Source organism: Gymnodraco acuticeps, unplaced genomic scaffold (genome assembly GCF_902827175.1).
Source record: "Gymnodraco acuticeps unplaced genomic scaffold, fGymAcu1.1, whole genome shotgun sequence".
Classification (NCBI taxonomy): domain Eukaryota; kingdom Metazoa; phylum Chordata; class Actinopteri; order Perciformes; family Bathydraconidae; genus Gymnodraco; species Gymnodraco acuticeps.
In genome coordinates, this window is record NW_022990736.1 from 169,248 (window position 1) to 185,648 (window position 16,401).

The 16,401-nt window shown below is 39.0% G+C and overlaps 1 protein-coding gene across 4 annotated transcripts in view; it reads right to left on the reverse strand.

Annotated features, from left to right (window-relative positions):
• Positions 1 to 16,401, reverse strand: part of nrxn3a (neurexin 3a) — a 244,143-nt gene that overhangs the window by 11,575 nt on the left and 216,167 nt on the right. For 2 of the 4 annotated variants that reach the window (XM_034231879.1, XM_034231877.1), the window contains exons 20-22: positions 4,724 to 4,813; positions 3,343 to 3,650; positions 2,298 to 2,388 (exon numbers count right to left, since the gene is read on the reverse strand). In XM_034231879.1, coding sequence (XP_034087770.1) covers positions 2,298 to 2,388; positions 3,343 to 3,650; positions 4,724 to 4,813 — 489 coding nt within the window. The remainder of the gene's footprint in view (positions 1 to 2,297; positions 2,389 to 3,342; positions 3,651 to 4,723; positions 4,814 to 16,401) is intronic. The other 2 variants (XM_034231876.1, XM_034231878.1) reach the window with 1 other exon arrangement.

The window sequence follows — 16,401 nt, forward strand, 5'->3', positions numbered from 1 at the left end:
TCTTTTGCCATGAATTTTTTTAAATGGAGGAAGAGATAGAGCGGGAGTATCGTCGGCGTCTGTCTGCTCGGAGGAGGAGGATGTTCTAGTTAAATAAGTCTTCCCGCTTGCCTTCCGTACGAGTTTTATTCTCTAATGTAAATCAAGTAAATTAAGCATACATAATTACTCCATAGTTAGTTTGTGAGTTGTCATGATGGTTTAAATCACCCTTGGTAGAAACCCCTTTCTATTCCCTCTATTTAATTATTCCCGCACAATAAGCAAGCAACACTTTTCTCCCGTGTCAATTTTGCATATGTAGTTTGCGCATGTTTGTAGTCGATCTAACACTTATCGATGCAGAGAACATGTGTAATCACATTGAAATTGTATTTTAATAATGTAAACATACACAAGCAAATTGCAGATTTGAAAAAAATAACCATTAACAATTAACAAATGTCAAGTAAACAGAAACTGCCCCCTGTTCTTTATGTTGTGTAGGCCCATCATTACTGCATTATTAATGCCACCGTGCCAATCTGTGGAAATTGGTCCGTGCGCATTGTGGGTCATTTAAGGCCGCCGAGGATACACATGAGCAGTCTTGAAATTTCCTGCAATGAAGGATTCTGTCCTCGGTAGAATTCCAAGGATCCTGTACATTGGAAGTCTTTCGGCGGGATTCGATGATGTAGCATCCTTGAAATAGAGGCTCTGAAGGATCCTTCCTTGACATTGAGAAGCAGCCAGTCAATTGACTTAATTACATGTATTATGCCACAAATTTCACGAGTGTACAAGGTTAGCTGAAATAAATAATATTAAGTTGAACCTAATATTTTAATTTAAAACGTAATATTATTGCTTTCAACTAACCTAATACAGTTATGTGAAATCTGCTGAAGTAATAGATTTGATTAAAGTCAACAGCCTCAGTTTGTTCAGCGCAGTCACCATCTGGCCTTCAACTTTAAATATTTCACACTCTAAAGTAAAATGTGTATTTTCTCATGAGATGTCATAGGGCACAACTCACCCACATTCAGTTCATCAATCTTTTTATTTGCAGAATAGCTCACCATCATTTTAAATGCAAATGTTATTTAGCTAAAAGCCTTGTTTTATGGTCAATAAGGCCTTCAAAGAAATTCCTAGCAATAATAAATTCCTGATAATGCTAAGCATGTTTGCCAATTGGAATCCATTGCAACTTTAGTAATAATTTGTATAATGACACTTAGTATTTCATATGAGCTGCAGGTGAAAGGAGTGTGTGGATTTACTGCAGCAGTTTGTTTTGGTCCGCAACATGAACTAAATACTGAAGCTGACATTTCGTCTGGACATCCGAATACATGTATATTTGAAAGGTTATGTTGCATTATTTGAAATGGGTTAAAGGATGTTCAAACTAAAAAAACCTTTAGAAAAATAATCTAACTGCCATGCACATCAGAAAGCTGTGTGACAGTTTGATTATTTAGAATGGAAGTGAAAACATGGCTGTTTGCTGTGTCCTATAATTTTATGTTGTTAAATATGGACATTTCCAAATGATTAATTTGCTTCTCTAAGTTATCACAAAGCTTGAATATTTTAGAATTTAAGCCTTTAGATACAAAAAAGACAGAATAACAAGTACACCTAAAAGCAAGAATATGTACACAGAAATTCAATGATATCTGTTCTCTATCACATGTACTAACATAAGCGAGTATGGAAAAACACAAATGAAGACAAAACATCACCGTAGTCTTTACAACATTCTGCATTAAGCTAAACAAATACAAATAAAATAAGACTTTTAAAAGTGTATTGTTTTAAAATGAAGGTCAGTGGAGCAGTGAATGGCAGCAGCAGTGGACTCAAACACCATGTACATGTAACAGCATCAGTGCAGATAACATGGTTCACCCTTATACAAATTGTGCACACTTGTACTAACCCTTATTATTCCGTTCTGCAGACAGAATTTGTATTTATATTGGTGACCATGTTAACCACTTTGGAAGACCCCATGTGCAAGTGTAGCACATGATATCAATGGCTTTCTGGGCTACTGAAAGAATTGGTTGTATGCCTGATTTACAAGTTTAACTATTTTCAATGTAGCTTCAATTGAACTGTGCATTTCTTAAACCAGCTTTCCTTGTATTGGTTAATGTTATTTGCAGCTATGTTTAATGTGACTACATTGGCTGTTATATGAAGTTACACTTTGTTTAACCATGGGGTTGTGATGCTTTGAGGAAGCATTAATCCTCTGGTGCAGATGAGTGAAAGCACAAAAAAGCAAGCAAATGCAAACTAACCTAGCCCACCTGCATGGCTAGTTTCACACTCCTCCAGGTCCTCGTCATCACTGGAACACTCTGCAGAGGACACAATGTCATCTGCCGTATGCTTCATGTGCAGAACATTGGTCATTAGAGGTCATAGCCACAGCAGAGATACCCGCGAAGAGCCAACAAACACAAAAAACAGACAAGGGAAATGATACAAAAGGAGTTAGAAGGTAAGCATGAATTTTCATTCAATCTATCCCGACAGGTAAGGCCTTCAGGATTCAGCATTGCATCATAACAATGCTGAGGTCATTTCCGATCTTCAATCAATACAAATGTTGTCCAAGTCATCAGAGTCCTCATGGATTAGTGATTTTTTAAGCTTATGCAGTTTTGTCTAATCTCATTCTTGAATAGCATTCTGGGGTTTCCTGGGGACCATTAGGAATACCACTGTGTACGTACATCTGTTCAAAAGCCTTTTTTGGTCCGAAGAGTGGAATATACTATATAAATGTAAAATGTATTTTAAAAAAAATATACCATTTACAAGGATCTCCCTCTCAGGAGAGTTATTGTTAGCGTGTACCAGCAGAGATGTCGATGCTTTGAATTGTATGTGGTAAGTGGAATTTTTGTCAGGTTTATGTAGGAATTTTGGATAGGTTCTTTCCAGTCAGGGAGTTCCACCTTTATTTAGCAGTGTCCAACGTTAGCCCTATTCTGGGATACTTCTGACAAGATTCTGTATTGTGATCTGTGTCGTAGAGTCCTCGTCAATGATATTGTATATTGCATGTGGTGTTTAAGTTAAATCTCAGAGATTAATATTATATTTATGGTAACATGGTATTTTAACTGTGGTCTCTATGTGTCTTTAAGAGCATGGTTGAAAACTTGAGAAAGTCAAATGCTGTGGTTTGCAGAAACGTACAATGGCAACATGTTTATCTGTTAAGGCGGCTGGTGTGTATTATCTAGATTTAAACTGACCATCAATCATCATGTGAAATATATCTATCATGTCTTTCAATCCTGACATGTAATAGTTATTATAGTAGTGTATCCTTACCTGAACAGTTGAAGAGGATCTGTGTTTCCGTGTAGTAGTGGTGGACATCATGGTCGTGGTCTCGATGAAGGTGGTGGACATCTCTGGAGACATGGCGGTGCTCCTGGCTGAGCCCGGCCCACTGGGCACGTCCCCTACCAACCTCACACTCCCATTGATCTTGATGTTGACGTTGCCTTCAGAAGCCATGTTCAACACTTTGAGGCCATTGTAATAAAAGCCAGACAGTTGGCCCTGAAAAGGCCGGCTGCGATCACTACCACCGATAGAGACTGTTGCTTGGGTGTTGAAAATGGTTAGCTGCCGTCCTAGAGGAGACATCCAGATGTGTGAATGTTTGACAGGGAACAGCACCTTTAAAAACACTTATAAAGCAGCACTATTAATATAAATAATGAATAATGAATAATTACTGTCGGGCAGAACGACCAGCGCAAGCAGAACCATTTTTGTATTTTCCTGACATAAAAAATGGGTTGTCCATCTGGGAGGTATGTTGCGACCGGGGTAGGGTGGGAAGATTGTATTGTATAAGAATGTTACAGTTAAATATGTCTTCACTCTGACATTGAAAAGCAGTCGGGTTGAGATGCATCAGATCATAGGAGCTGCTGCATCGTCCAATCAGTGATGGAAACACAGTAAGGGGGCGTGTCGTCCGGCAGCATCCAATCAGTGACGTAAACACAGTAAGGGGGCGTGTCGTCTGGCAGCATCCAATCAGTGACGGATACACAGTAAGGGGAAGTGTTGTCCGGCAGCGTCCAATCAGTGACGGATACACAGTAAGGGGGCGTGTCTTCCGGCTGAGGATTTCCCTGAAGGATGGTGTGGTGGTTCCTCGACTATCGCCCTTCAGAAATCGCTCCTCGCTTCTCGAATAAGAGACTTGCATGTACCCCGTATGATTTCCTACAAGCATCTTTCCATTTGTTGAGTACTTTTTGGCATATTACACTGTGATTGGCTCAGCTGTTTTAGACCTCACCCAGACTTTGGTACATTGAAATACTGGACATACATGAACCATAATAGCAGGAATGCTTAAAGACGGCCACATACTTGCGCTGGTCGTTGCACTTGCAAATTAAAATTGTTTGATTATTTAGTTCCTAAGGTAGTTGTGTATTTATATTTTTTCTTTAGTACACATGATGCTCCTGAAGTTGCATGCAAGGATTTACATTTATGTTTGTTCTAGTGCATAAGTTTAATGGTGGTGTTATAAATAAGATCACAAATATCTGCATTAACATGGAATATCACAGAAACATATTAAGTTAAATCTCACTGTTGAACTTGATCATTATAGTGCAGAGGAGGTTTCTACCCATCAGTATCGTGAGCAAAAATAGGCAGAAGCATGTTAGTTTGAAATTACCTTTCTCTTGTAGCCACTCTTCTACTGGTCTGGCGTATTTGAAAGGAATTTTCTTATTGGCCATTTGATAGCGTTCAATGTCACTGTTCCCTTTAAAGTTTAAGAAAACATTTAGAAATACATTTAGTGATCATCAGCATCATGTCACCAGGGATATGTTCACTTTCCCTAGAAGATTAACAATATGTTTAAATGATTTTAGCTGAAGATTACATCTGTATTAAACTTGTTTAGGATAATTAAGGTCCCTAACAAAATGACAAAAATGCATACATACATGATACTGTAACAATAACAAACACATGATACAGAAAACAAAACGTTTAATTTATCCAGACAACACATGGTTTTCTAGCCTCCCTATTCATTTCAGTCAAAGCACTGGGTTGGCACAGCGGGTTGTTCAGAGATCTGGTGGACCTGACTCCTGTGTTCCAACACGATAGTCAGCAAAGGATTCGGTACCACTTTACAATAAGACTACCCTTATAAAGGGTTTATGAATAGTTTGTAATTAATTTATTAATTAGGTTGTGAACACTTTATAAATCCTTAATAAGCTTTTATAAGACATGAGATAAACAGGGCAACTGTGACCGGATGCTTGCCAAATAGTGAGCCCACATTTATCTGTACTGCTAAGCCTTATTAGAAATGGTAGTAACTCATTAATAAATGGGAATGTGTTTTACACTTTACAACAAGGCTCCCTTTTGGCAACTATAAATGTTAGTAGCTCGTAAATAAATGGTCATAAAGAGATGCCAAGAAACATCAAGATGGAAGGGGGGAATCAACTCAGTGAACAACAGATACCAAGGATGCTGGCTGATGAAGAACACGAAGTAAGCTAGGTAGCCAATATAAGGCTTAGTCATCTTGCCAAATAGTATATATAGACATTTTATTCATTGGGATAAACCACTTGAGATGCACCATCTCGTTTTCAAGGGGGTCCCGACAATAGCAACAACTTACAGACATACATAAACAAAAAGACAAAAAGCAAAACATGACACACAAGACAAACCACATACAGTCTGTTAAGTGAAATTCAAGCAATGCATACAATCATTACAATTTCAGACAGTCGAGCAAATCGGTTTCATCAATATCAGTTAATAACAAGTACAGACCAGTTGAAAGTGAGATGATAATGCATTTTTAAACAAACCCAATGATGCAAGAGATCTAATAGCAGCAGGTAAAGTATTCCAGTCTGTTGGGGCTTTGAACATGAACGCTCTTCTGCCAATCAATTTTTTTGCAGAGGGGACAGAGAAATAAATCTGAACAGAATGTCTAACTTGATGAATTGGTGAGTAGGGTACAAAATACTGCTTTAAATAAGGGGGATAGTTAAGATAAATGTATTTAAATATCAGCTGAAGCCAATGCGTGTGTCTTCTTACATTTAAAGAAGGCCATTTAAGTTGGTTATACATTGTGCAGTGATGTGTACGAAAAGGACAACCAAGAACAAATCTGCATAGTCTGTAGGCTATGTTGAGTGGAGCAATATCTGATTTATGTGCATTTTGGTAGACAACATCACAATAGTCCATAATCGGAAGAATAAGTTGAGAAGCAATTCTCTTTCGGACACTGAGCGTAAAACAATTGCGAGAGCGGTGTAAAACACAGATTCCGTAATTGACTTTTTGTATTACATGCTTTATATGTAGTTTAAATGAAAGTTCAGAGTCTAGCCATACACATATGTAAAGCTATCAACTTTATGCAGAGAATCCTTACATGTTATTACTACATTAGGTTTGGATTTGAGCTTCTGCCTGGTACCAAAGACCATGGTATAAGATTTTGTTTTGTTAAGCAGTAGTTTATTGTGTGATAGCCAGTCCTGTAAGATATTAAAATCCGATTGAAGAGAGATCTGAATTTGTGAAAAATCTGATTTGGTTGTATATATAACAGTGTCATCAGCATAAAGGTGAGTACAACAATTAATGAGACAAGAAGATAAATCATGTATGTAAATAGAGAACAGAAGTGGGCCCAGAGTTGATCCTTGGGGTACACCCTTTTGTTGGATCAACAGGTCAGACTGTTTTCCATTAACAACCACACATTGCTTTCTACTGTGAAGGTACGAGTTAAACCATAACACTGTATTATTAGAAAGACCAATGCCGTGAAGTTTATCCAAGAGCAGATATCGATCAACGAAATCAAAGGCTTTTGTCAAGTCAAAAAAAATGGCACCTGTGAGTTCACCATCATCTGCAGCAGAGTACAAGTCATTCGTAAATGTAAGTAGAGCAGTTGTTGTGGAGTGATTAGCCCTGAAGCCAGATTGAACCGGAGATAAAATATTATAAGTATTGAGATAATGTGACAGTTGATTATAAATTATTTTCTCCAAAACTTTGGAAATAGAACAGATTATAGAAATTGGTCTATAATGATTTGTATCAAGTAAATCACCACCTTTATGCAGTGGAATGATGCATGCACATTTCCAAATAGTCGGCAACAGGTGGACAAAGACAGGTTGAACAAATCAGCAAGTGGGTACATGAGAATATGTGACGTTAATTGTATGAACCTATTTTCTATACCATCGAGTCCTGCACTGCCATCCACTTTTAATTCTGTGATAGCATTATGAACTTCATGTGCTAGAATCTTCTTAAAAGAAAAATAACTGTTGCAGTATGAGTTACTATTAGAAATACCAGTCGTCAAATAGGAGTCAGATAGTAGTGTGGAACATACATTAGCGAAATGCTGATTAAATATTTGGGCAATGGATAATGGGTCATGAATTATTGTATCAGCAGTTCTTATTTTATTAATAGAATGTTTACCTGATTTATTTCAAATATATTTAATTTTAGTCCAAAATTGCTTGGGATTCTTAAAGTCCGATGTGAGAGATTCTTTATAGTAGTTGGATTTAGCATTTCGTGTTTTGGTTTTACTCAGATTTCGAAGATGCCTGTATACTTCCCAATCGACTATAGTTCTTGAATGACGATATATCGACCATGCTTTATCCCTTTCCCTAAAGAGACTGATGAGTTCAGAATTGATCCAAGGGAGATGTTGACCTTTGACCTTAACCGTTCTCACAGGTGCATGTTTGTTCATGACATCAGTGAGGTCTTTATGCAGAAAATCCCAAGCATCTTGTACAAAAGGTATTAGTTGAAATCTGTCCCAATTAAGGGCAACAACATCATTAATAAATAAATCAACAGTCAATTTTTTATATTGTCTGATTTTGACTAATTTTGGAGGTAGTTTAATTAATTTGATTTTCCATACGCAATAAACAATTGAATGATCGCTGAAGCAATCCGACATGACACCAGCTTTTAAGATTCTGTCAGGATGTGACACCAGTATCCAGTCAAGCAGAGATTAGGTTCTAAGAGTGATACGAGTTGGCTCATTAATTAGCTGTTTAACATTTAGACTACTGAAAAGTATTTTCTCTATCAGATGATTTATCCAACCAATGTTTGTTGAAATCACCAAGTAAGATTATTTCATTTCCGCGGGAAATGGAGTTGATAGTGTCAATTATATGGTTAAAAGACTCTGCAGGTGAAGAAGCTGGCCTATAGATGCTACCAATAGTTAAGCATTTATTTTCATGAAAAATAATTTTAAGAAAAATGCATTCAAAATGTAGAGGCTCTATAGAAGTAGCAATTAGCTCAGTCACAAGGTCAGAGGAGACATAAATAGCCACACCTCCACCCCTGCTGCATCTATCAGATCTGTAAAGCAAATAATTTGTGATTTGTAGTTCACTATCGGAAATGTTACTATTAAGCCAAGTTTCAGAGAGTGTGATGATTTTAGGTTTATGTAGAACAACCCATATCCGAAGTAAATCAATTTTGGGCAATAGGCTCCTGATATTCAAATGAATGAATTGTATACCCTTTAATTCATCCAGTCTGGAATGAATAGCAAATAATGTTCCTGTCACTTGTTACGCATACATGCGATTCATGATTGTAAAGATTGGTAGATTCAACCATTAATGTAAAACAGACATTCAAGCACAAAAAGAAAAATACAGAAAAACACAAAACAACCTTTAAGAAGGCCCAGCAGCCCTGGACCCCAAATCCCAGAGCATTACCATGAGTAAACTTAAACATAAACATAATAAATAATTACACAGAGCTCAGTCTGCATTACAAAGAGGATAAAGAAGTCATAGCTCAAAGAAATTCATCCGAACGAACACAAACATTATTTAACAATAACAGCCACTCGGGGCAGTATTGCAATAGTAGTGGGCTCTAACGTGCCAAAGAAGAAGAAGTGACGTCAACGTCACTGTAAAATGTAAACAAACAACACAACTGAAAGAGCCAGGCGGGTGCCCACCTGTTATATTCTTTCACACACAGTGACGTCACGAGCTACCCACAATGCAACGCGCGCCATATATCTATATAGAAATACGCCATTTTCGTGGAGGTGCTAATATCCTGGAGGTGCTAATATAAACAGCTAGGTAATGTAGCCAGGCAGAGCGCACTAGGTTTCTTTTCTGAATTAACGACCGAAGAAATCGTTGCATGTCTTCGGATTACATCTCTGGTCTTGAGGGGTGTGCTCTAGGTCGTTACCAGCGTAAACTAGAGCTGTGTGGGTTGTCCGATTGCCCTTACAGACTGCCTGCAGATGTATGGAAAAACGACTCTCGAAAGTGGCCTTCGGTCGATTTTGGCAGCATCTACGTCTATCTTCTTGAAACACCAGATGATTACCCCACTTGTCACAATAATATTATCATGCCAATGCATATATGTGGTATTTTAGAGTTGACTAGATATTGATTAAGGCAATAGACTATGATATTCTGCTTGCACCTCGTGTGAAATGGTGGATACCGGAAGTACGGTGTCGCCCTCGGCCCAAAACCCGTATGTGTGTGTGAAAGAATTAAGTTATAATAAACACAAAAGAGAGTGTCAACAACATATCAGCAGTCATGACACGTCACGTAAACAGGTCTCTGTTTTTAGAGAAGATGAGAAAAATAAAGAACAAGAGAAGAGAAGAGAGAAAACCGAGGAGAAAGTCACTTAGCTGCACCATCGAAGTGGATCAACATGCTACCATTAGCAGCAGCCTCATCTCTAGGGATGTTCGTCACCCAGGAGAGTTTGAGGTAGACATGAAGACTGCCTCCGCGTCTTTGTGGGTAGAGAAGCGTTGTTGTGTGCCATCAACAACAACGCAGAGGGTGCACGGGTAGAGGAGAAAGTACTTCATGTTGAGTTCACGGAGCTTGCGTTTGACTGGATCGAAGCTCCGGCGTCTTCTGGTAAGCTCGGGACTGAAATCGGAATATATGCTGATGTGTTTCCCGTTGTAGTCCAGAGACTTTTTCTCCCTGGCAAGACGAAGGATTTTCACTTTGTCCTGGAAGTTCAGCAGCTCGATCATGATGGCTGGCACGGGAGTTTTGCCTGGCAGTCGGTGAGCGGTGAGCCCTCTCAATGTTCGGCAGGGTAGGGAAGGCATCTGGCCCCAGGAGCCGAGACATGAAGCCGATAATGTCACTGCCTTCAGCGGACTCCTGGATTCCTACGAAGCGAAGGTTAGAACGTCGCCTCCGGTTCTCCAAGTCATCAACTTTAGACATTAGGAAGGAGTTGTCTTTCTCAAGCTGTTTGACTCGAGCGACACACTCGTGTACATTGTCCTCATTAGCCCCGACACGCTGCTCTAACAAATTCACCTGGTCTCCCAGACTAGACAGGGAATTGTGTATCCTGCTCAAGCTACTTTGAATGGGATCCATTTTTGAGTCAATGTGAGTCAGCATGTCGGTCTTGATTTGCTGAATCGCGTCCCACAAAGTTTGCAGAGACATGTTTCCCTCCATAGTTGCAAATGCAAAAAAATACAATAATCCAGAGACCGTAGTGAGCCGCTTTACTATGTTAATCAAATGTTCGTGTGTTCAGATCATGTGGATCAATGATATGAGCTTTAAAGAGCTAATTTAACAGCGACAAACAGACGAGCTTGAGATGCGCTTACTCACGCTGCGACCATCTTGAAAAGTGACACATGACTTTCCTCCCTTTTGGCAACTATAAATGTTAGTAGCTCGTAAATAAATGGTCATAAAGAGATGCCAAGAAACATCAAGATGGAAGAGGGGGAATCAACTCAGTGAACAACAAATACCAAGGATGCTGGCTGATGAAGAAGACGAAGTAAGCTAGGTAGCCAATATAAGGCTTAGTCATCTTGCCAAATAGTGAGCCTGTGTTGATGTATGAAACTATGTTAGAACTGGTTTATAAATGGTTCTTAATGATTAATAAAGTGTTTACAACCTAATTAATAACCTAATTATAGACCCTTTATGAATCCTTTATATTGTAAAGTGGTACCAAGGATTCTAAGTTATTGTTTGTGTGCACGCTCTCAAGTTAAATGTATCTGCATATGTTTATATGTTTAACTTATCTTTACATTTAAATGTGCTTTAGAAGCTGTAAATCTCTATATCCCTTATGTATTTATAAAAAAATATGTCTGGTCACAAGATGGCTAGGGACAAAACTACTTGCAAGAAACTCCTGCTGAAAGGCTGGTTTCTGTCAGGACATGGACCACTCTGTCCCTGAGCCCGCGGAGACACAATGCCTCCACAGAGAGGGTTCACTGCTCACTCACTCGCTTGGTTGAAGCAACAGCCAAATTAAAGGCTGTTTTCAAATGGAGAGGCCGCGGGCCAAGACTGGACGGAAGCTAAAAAGGGGGCAGACAAAGAGCCCAGTGAACAACTTGAACATCCCAGGTGGGCAGCTCTGTGATCTGCTTCAAACATGCGATGCCAGGGGTGCTATGGGCAAGGAAATCATTGAAAGGTAGCCTCATATGGTAGATTCCACCAGTCCAAGCGCAAAAAATGTGCTGGAGAAACAACACGATTACAGAGATAAAAGGTTGAAGGGCCCCCCCTGCTTAATCCATGCCAAGTGGTGCGCTGACTCCGCCAAGTACTGAGGCGAGTGAAAGCCCTGGCATCGGGCTGAGCATCGTCAGGTGTATGGCAGATGAACTGGCCTGCTCCCAACAACCAGGTCAATAGTGCAGCCAGGCGTCTGCTGGGGGAACACCATGTCTGTCTCAGGTTCACAGAGCTGCAGGAGCGCCCTGTTCCATGAATCAAGAGGTCTGAAGGCTGTGTGCACCCTGACTTCCAAGATGGTGGCACAATCTGCATCTGCCACTCAAAACTGGCTCAACTAAATATGCCTCCGAGCCATTGTCAGTGCTGTGAAAGGCCATGTGCCAGGACTTTATCAAAGCACTACCACAATTGATTAGCGTGAACAATACACCTTGATATTTCTAACAGGAGCTCTTGGACCCCAGCCAGCCTTGAGAATATGCCTGATGAGAAAAGAAGCTTCACTAACAGCCCGTTCATGGCACTGAGCTTTGTTCAGGAAGCTCTACTTCCTATCTCTGTAACCTCTGCCAACAGGGCAAAGGTTGAACCCAGCTGTGTTGTGTTTCAACAGACCCATGCTCTGCAGCATCCAGGACACTGAGTGCAAGACGAGGAGCAGTTGCATCTTTGGGTTTAGCCAAAGACCCCTATAGTGCTCGAGGAGAAACCCCATCAGCTGCCAGCCTGCCGCTTCCTGTGAGAGCAAAGCTGCAGCAGATATTTGAGGACATGGGGAGCTGACTAGGAAACTGTCAGTCTTCTTTTTTCTCTGACTTTGAGAATGTCACTCAAAACTGAGCATTTCTCTAAAACGTACCACGCTGGGACAGTCAGAATACATACTGGTTTTCAAGTATTGCTATAAGCATCAAAGCCCACCATTGTGACAAATATGCAGTTTAAAAAGTTGGAAAGTAAAGTGTCACTATAAAGAGGTCACACCAGTGGAAACAAACAGGTTGATGCACACAGCCATTTCCCTGAGCTGGATGTTTGCAGTTGACCTTAATCATTGAATAGTGTTGTGTTGGGGACATTGACAGGATGTTAGGGAAGAGAAAGGGGGTGAATAACATGCAACACAGGTCCCTAGTATCAATCCCAGGAATGTAACCCCGTAACTACCAGTGGCTTGTAATACGAAGCAGGATTTGGGGTTAGGGAAGTAGATCTCTAAAGGAACTTCGTGAACACCTTCTCTGGAAGCAGGATATGTTGAAGATAAGAGATCAACTTGTAGAAAAGCACTGTCTACTGACAAATCAGAGCTCGTGTTATAAAATAAAATCAGAAAATATGAAGACGTTTAAAGCTATGATCCACGTTAATGGAAACACAGTTTAAACTTCTAAATGCAGGACGTCTGGCAATGAATCACTTAATATGTGAATATGTAAATTATTGCAATATCACTGTGTTATCTTATTTATTTTGGTATTTGTTTAAAAAGTGTCATGCAACATGCAAAACTCATGATATCACTGTCTCGAGGGGCCTCTGCAGAAGTCAAGATACTAAAGGAGAATGTTCACTGCAGCCACAGTGTTATAGCAGATCCCTTATCAACGTATGTTTCGTTATTCACACAGGACAAGGGGGGCCTAGGTTTGGATTAAACTATGTGTATACATTTAGTCCTGACAGTTGTATACATTAGCATGTGTGGTAGTTGCTAAATAAGGTCATGGAATCTGGGATGATGTAACTCAGAGGAGACGGAGACATCTCTGCCATGTATGTTCAAGTGTATGTTATATCTTTCTGGTCTATGGAGCATTACGCGTTTGGTTGCTGTTGAAGCAAAGTGATGTACTCCATTATTATTGTTGTTGCACAACAAAGTAATAATTCATCTCAATCGTATCTGTTTTATTGATCTCTCTCTCTGTGTTATTCTTTAAAGTTGGTGAGCTATTAATTGCACTAACATTTGGATGATTGTAAATGCTGTGATTTGTTTGTGTCCTAGAAGTCTCAAGTCTCTTGGCCAGGCAGATACATAGAAAGCTGTGGGAAACTCAAAGAATTGAGGATCCAGACTTGAGCTTCCGCTAAAAAAACAACTAACAGTCAACAAAAAACGTACTTGGGAATTGTAGCGAATGAATTGGCTTTTGAAGTTGAATTGGTTACTTTTCAGATTTCTAAAAACAAAAGAGAGTGGATTTGAGACGTGCACAGTTGTGGTTGAAATGTTTTATGTTGTTTGTTTTTTGTCCTTGTTGATTGTAAAGGTTTGTCTGTTGTTAAACGTTTATGCTGGAGGAATCATGTTTATTTGCCTCGTAGTCTTGAGTTTCTGCCTAATGACTAGTATTAAGGTTCAGAGATGTATTGGCTGAGGGAATATTGATTTGCTTTGCTACTAAGTATTAATAAATCCGATCTGAGTTGAGGGAGTTAAACATAGAAAACTTGCCTCGCGACCCTTTGAGTGCACTTACAAAAAGTGGACTGGTTTCCATGCTTTTGTAGGATCCTTTGTGAGATAGAATCTCAGTATAAAACACTAAATGTTTTGGTTTACCATAGTTTTTTTGATCAAAGAAGCTGGAGCCTGAAGTTTTCTTTTTCTTTCTCTGTGAGAGTCTCCTCCTGATTTTTGTCAGTGGAGACGTTGTTTATTCAAGGGCTGAGAGCTCCAGTCCGGGGTGTGGGTGTCTTTGTCTGTGAAGAGTCATTTTCACTCCTTTTTCCTTCTTTAAACCATAAAGAGGGTTATTTTTCTATGTTTAGTTTTGTGTTTCTCTGTTTAAAATAAGGAGTTTTTGGAAGATCAAATGAGTGAAGTCGGAGTGAATACATTGAAAATCAATGTGTGATTTGAAGTAGTAGATATATTGAAATAAATAAGAAACAATAATTTGTTGTTGTTAGTCTTTGGTTGGATACACTTACGTCAATGTTTTTCACATTGTGGATTTTATGAAAAGTTTTGAGAACTGATTTTTGCCATTGTTGCATTGTGAATTTCATGGTATTTGTCATTGACTAAGAAATGTACTTCATTATATTTTAAAGGGGTCCAGGGTTGATAAGGGGCAACTTATATTAAATACATGAACGTTAAGGGAAAGAAAAAAGAGGTTTACTGAGTATATGGAGTACATATAGAAAGGTTAAGGTTGTATTCAAATTAAATATAATAGTGGATTTTTCCACCTAGACATAGAAAGAGCAGCATTTGTTAAACATTAAATAACAAACTCACTGTAAGAAATATATTGTAATGTTATTTAGGAGTTGTATTTGTCATACTCTCATTTGGTGGTTGTTTAAAGTAGATAGGAAACTGAAAACGGTTAGGGTTAGGGTTAGGGTTAGGGTAACTATTCACCACAATTGTATTTTTAAGTTTATGAAGAAAACAAAAAGTAGTAACTTAATGTTTAAGTATGACAGAGGTGCCCATGTCATGGCCATTTCCACTGATCATACTTCCATTGTTGAGGTCGACTAGAATAGATTTACATTGTGCAATTTTCCAAACTCACATTGGTTTCTCATACAGCATCTCTGTATAGTATCTGTATTCACTCTCTGTCCTAAACGGCTTGTTGGAGCTCCAGACCCCCCCCTCCCTGTGAGCCCACTGTGCTCCGATTGGTCAAGCGACGTGCAGCTGCTCGTGAGGAGCAGACAGGGCTTCTGTGTCGGCGAAATAAATACAGCAAGAACAAGCTAAACTCATCCTGAGCAGACAAACACTCACAGCCGAAGTAAAAACAATAAGTGTGGCTTGATATTGAGTAAGAAAAAGGTTTATAACGCTGTGAGCATGGGTCTGCGGAGAGCATTTCTCTGCCATCCCAACGTAGTAGCCCGAAAAACGTTTACCCATGTAAACAGTCGTGGTGGTAGATACCTTGTTTGTTTTAAACATCATAAAAACCTTCATAACACACAAGGGGACGGGTAATAACCGGAAAGCATGACATGGGCCCTTAAAGCCCTCTCACACTGTCTGGATAATACAAGAGGTCAAGTTGTGTGATTGATGAGAGAAGCTTGTGGAAAGGAGCAGCTGCACAGCACAGTGAGGAAAGAGCCAGAGAAAGATAGAAGTAAGATGTTTGAAGAGTTTGGTCATGTTTATAGAGAGAGTAAATGTTATTATAATAAGATTCCTAAATATAAAGTGAACTACTATTCTGGAAAATGTTCCTATGGTCCTATTTAATAGATATAAGAACAAGATGCTTATCTAGGTTAACAGAAAATTGCTATTAACCAGTTTCAGCTGCAACTATCCTATCTTTGTTCTAAAGAGAACATACGTTGAATTTACAATTCATATTAAAGTTCACAATTGATACCATTAAAGACCGTTTTGGACTAACAGATTGTTCTTTACGGCCCAGAGATATTTATTTTTGGAATATATGGCGTGTCTGTCATAAACACTCGTGCTTAGATGGAATAAAGTGTTGATGTTCTCAAGAGTGGGAGTTTCAAGGTGTTTTTTTGTTTACAACAATTCAGATTCCTCATTTTTTCAAATATAGCGCGAGTTGAATACAGTTACTTTATTTGTTGTATTCTGATTACGTTACACCGTTACATGTATTCTGTTACAACCCAACCCTGCTTGTAACACACAACTTAGATAAACCATTTGAAAATGGATAGGATAAGTAAGTAGATAAAAGATGAATCGATAGTGTTTAACGAGGGTTTCCTTGTTTTGCCTTAGAACTGAAGTAAACTGAAGTTT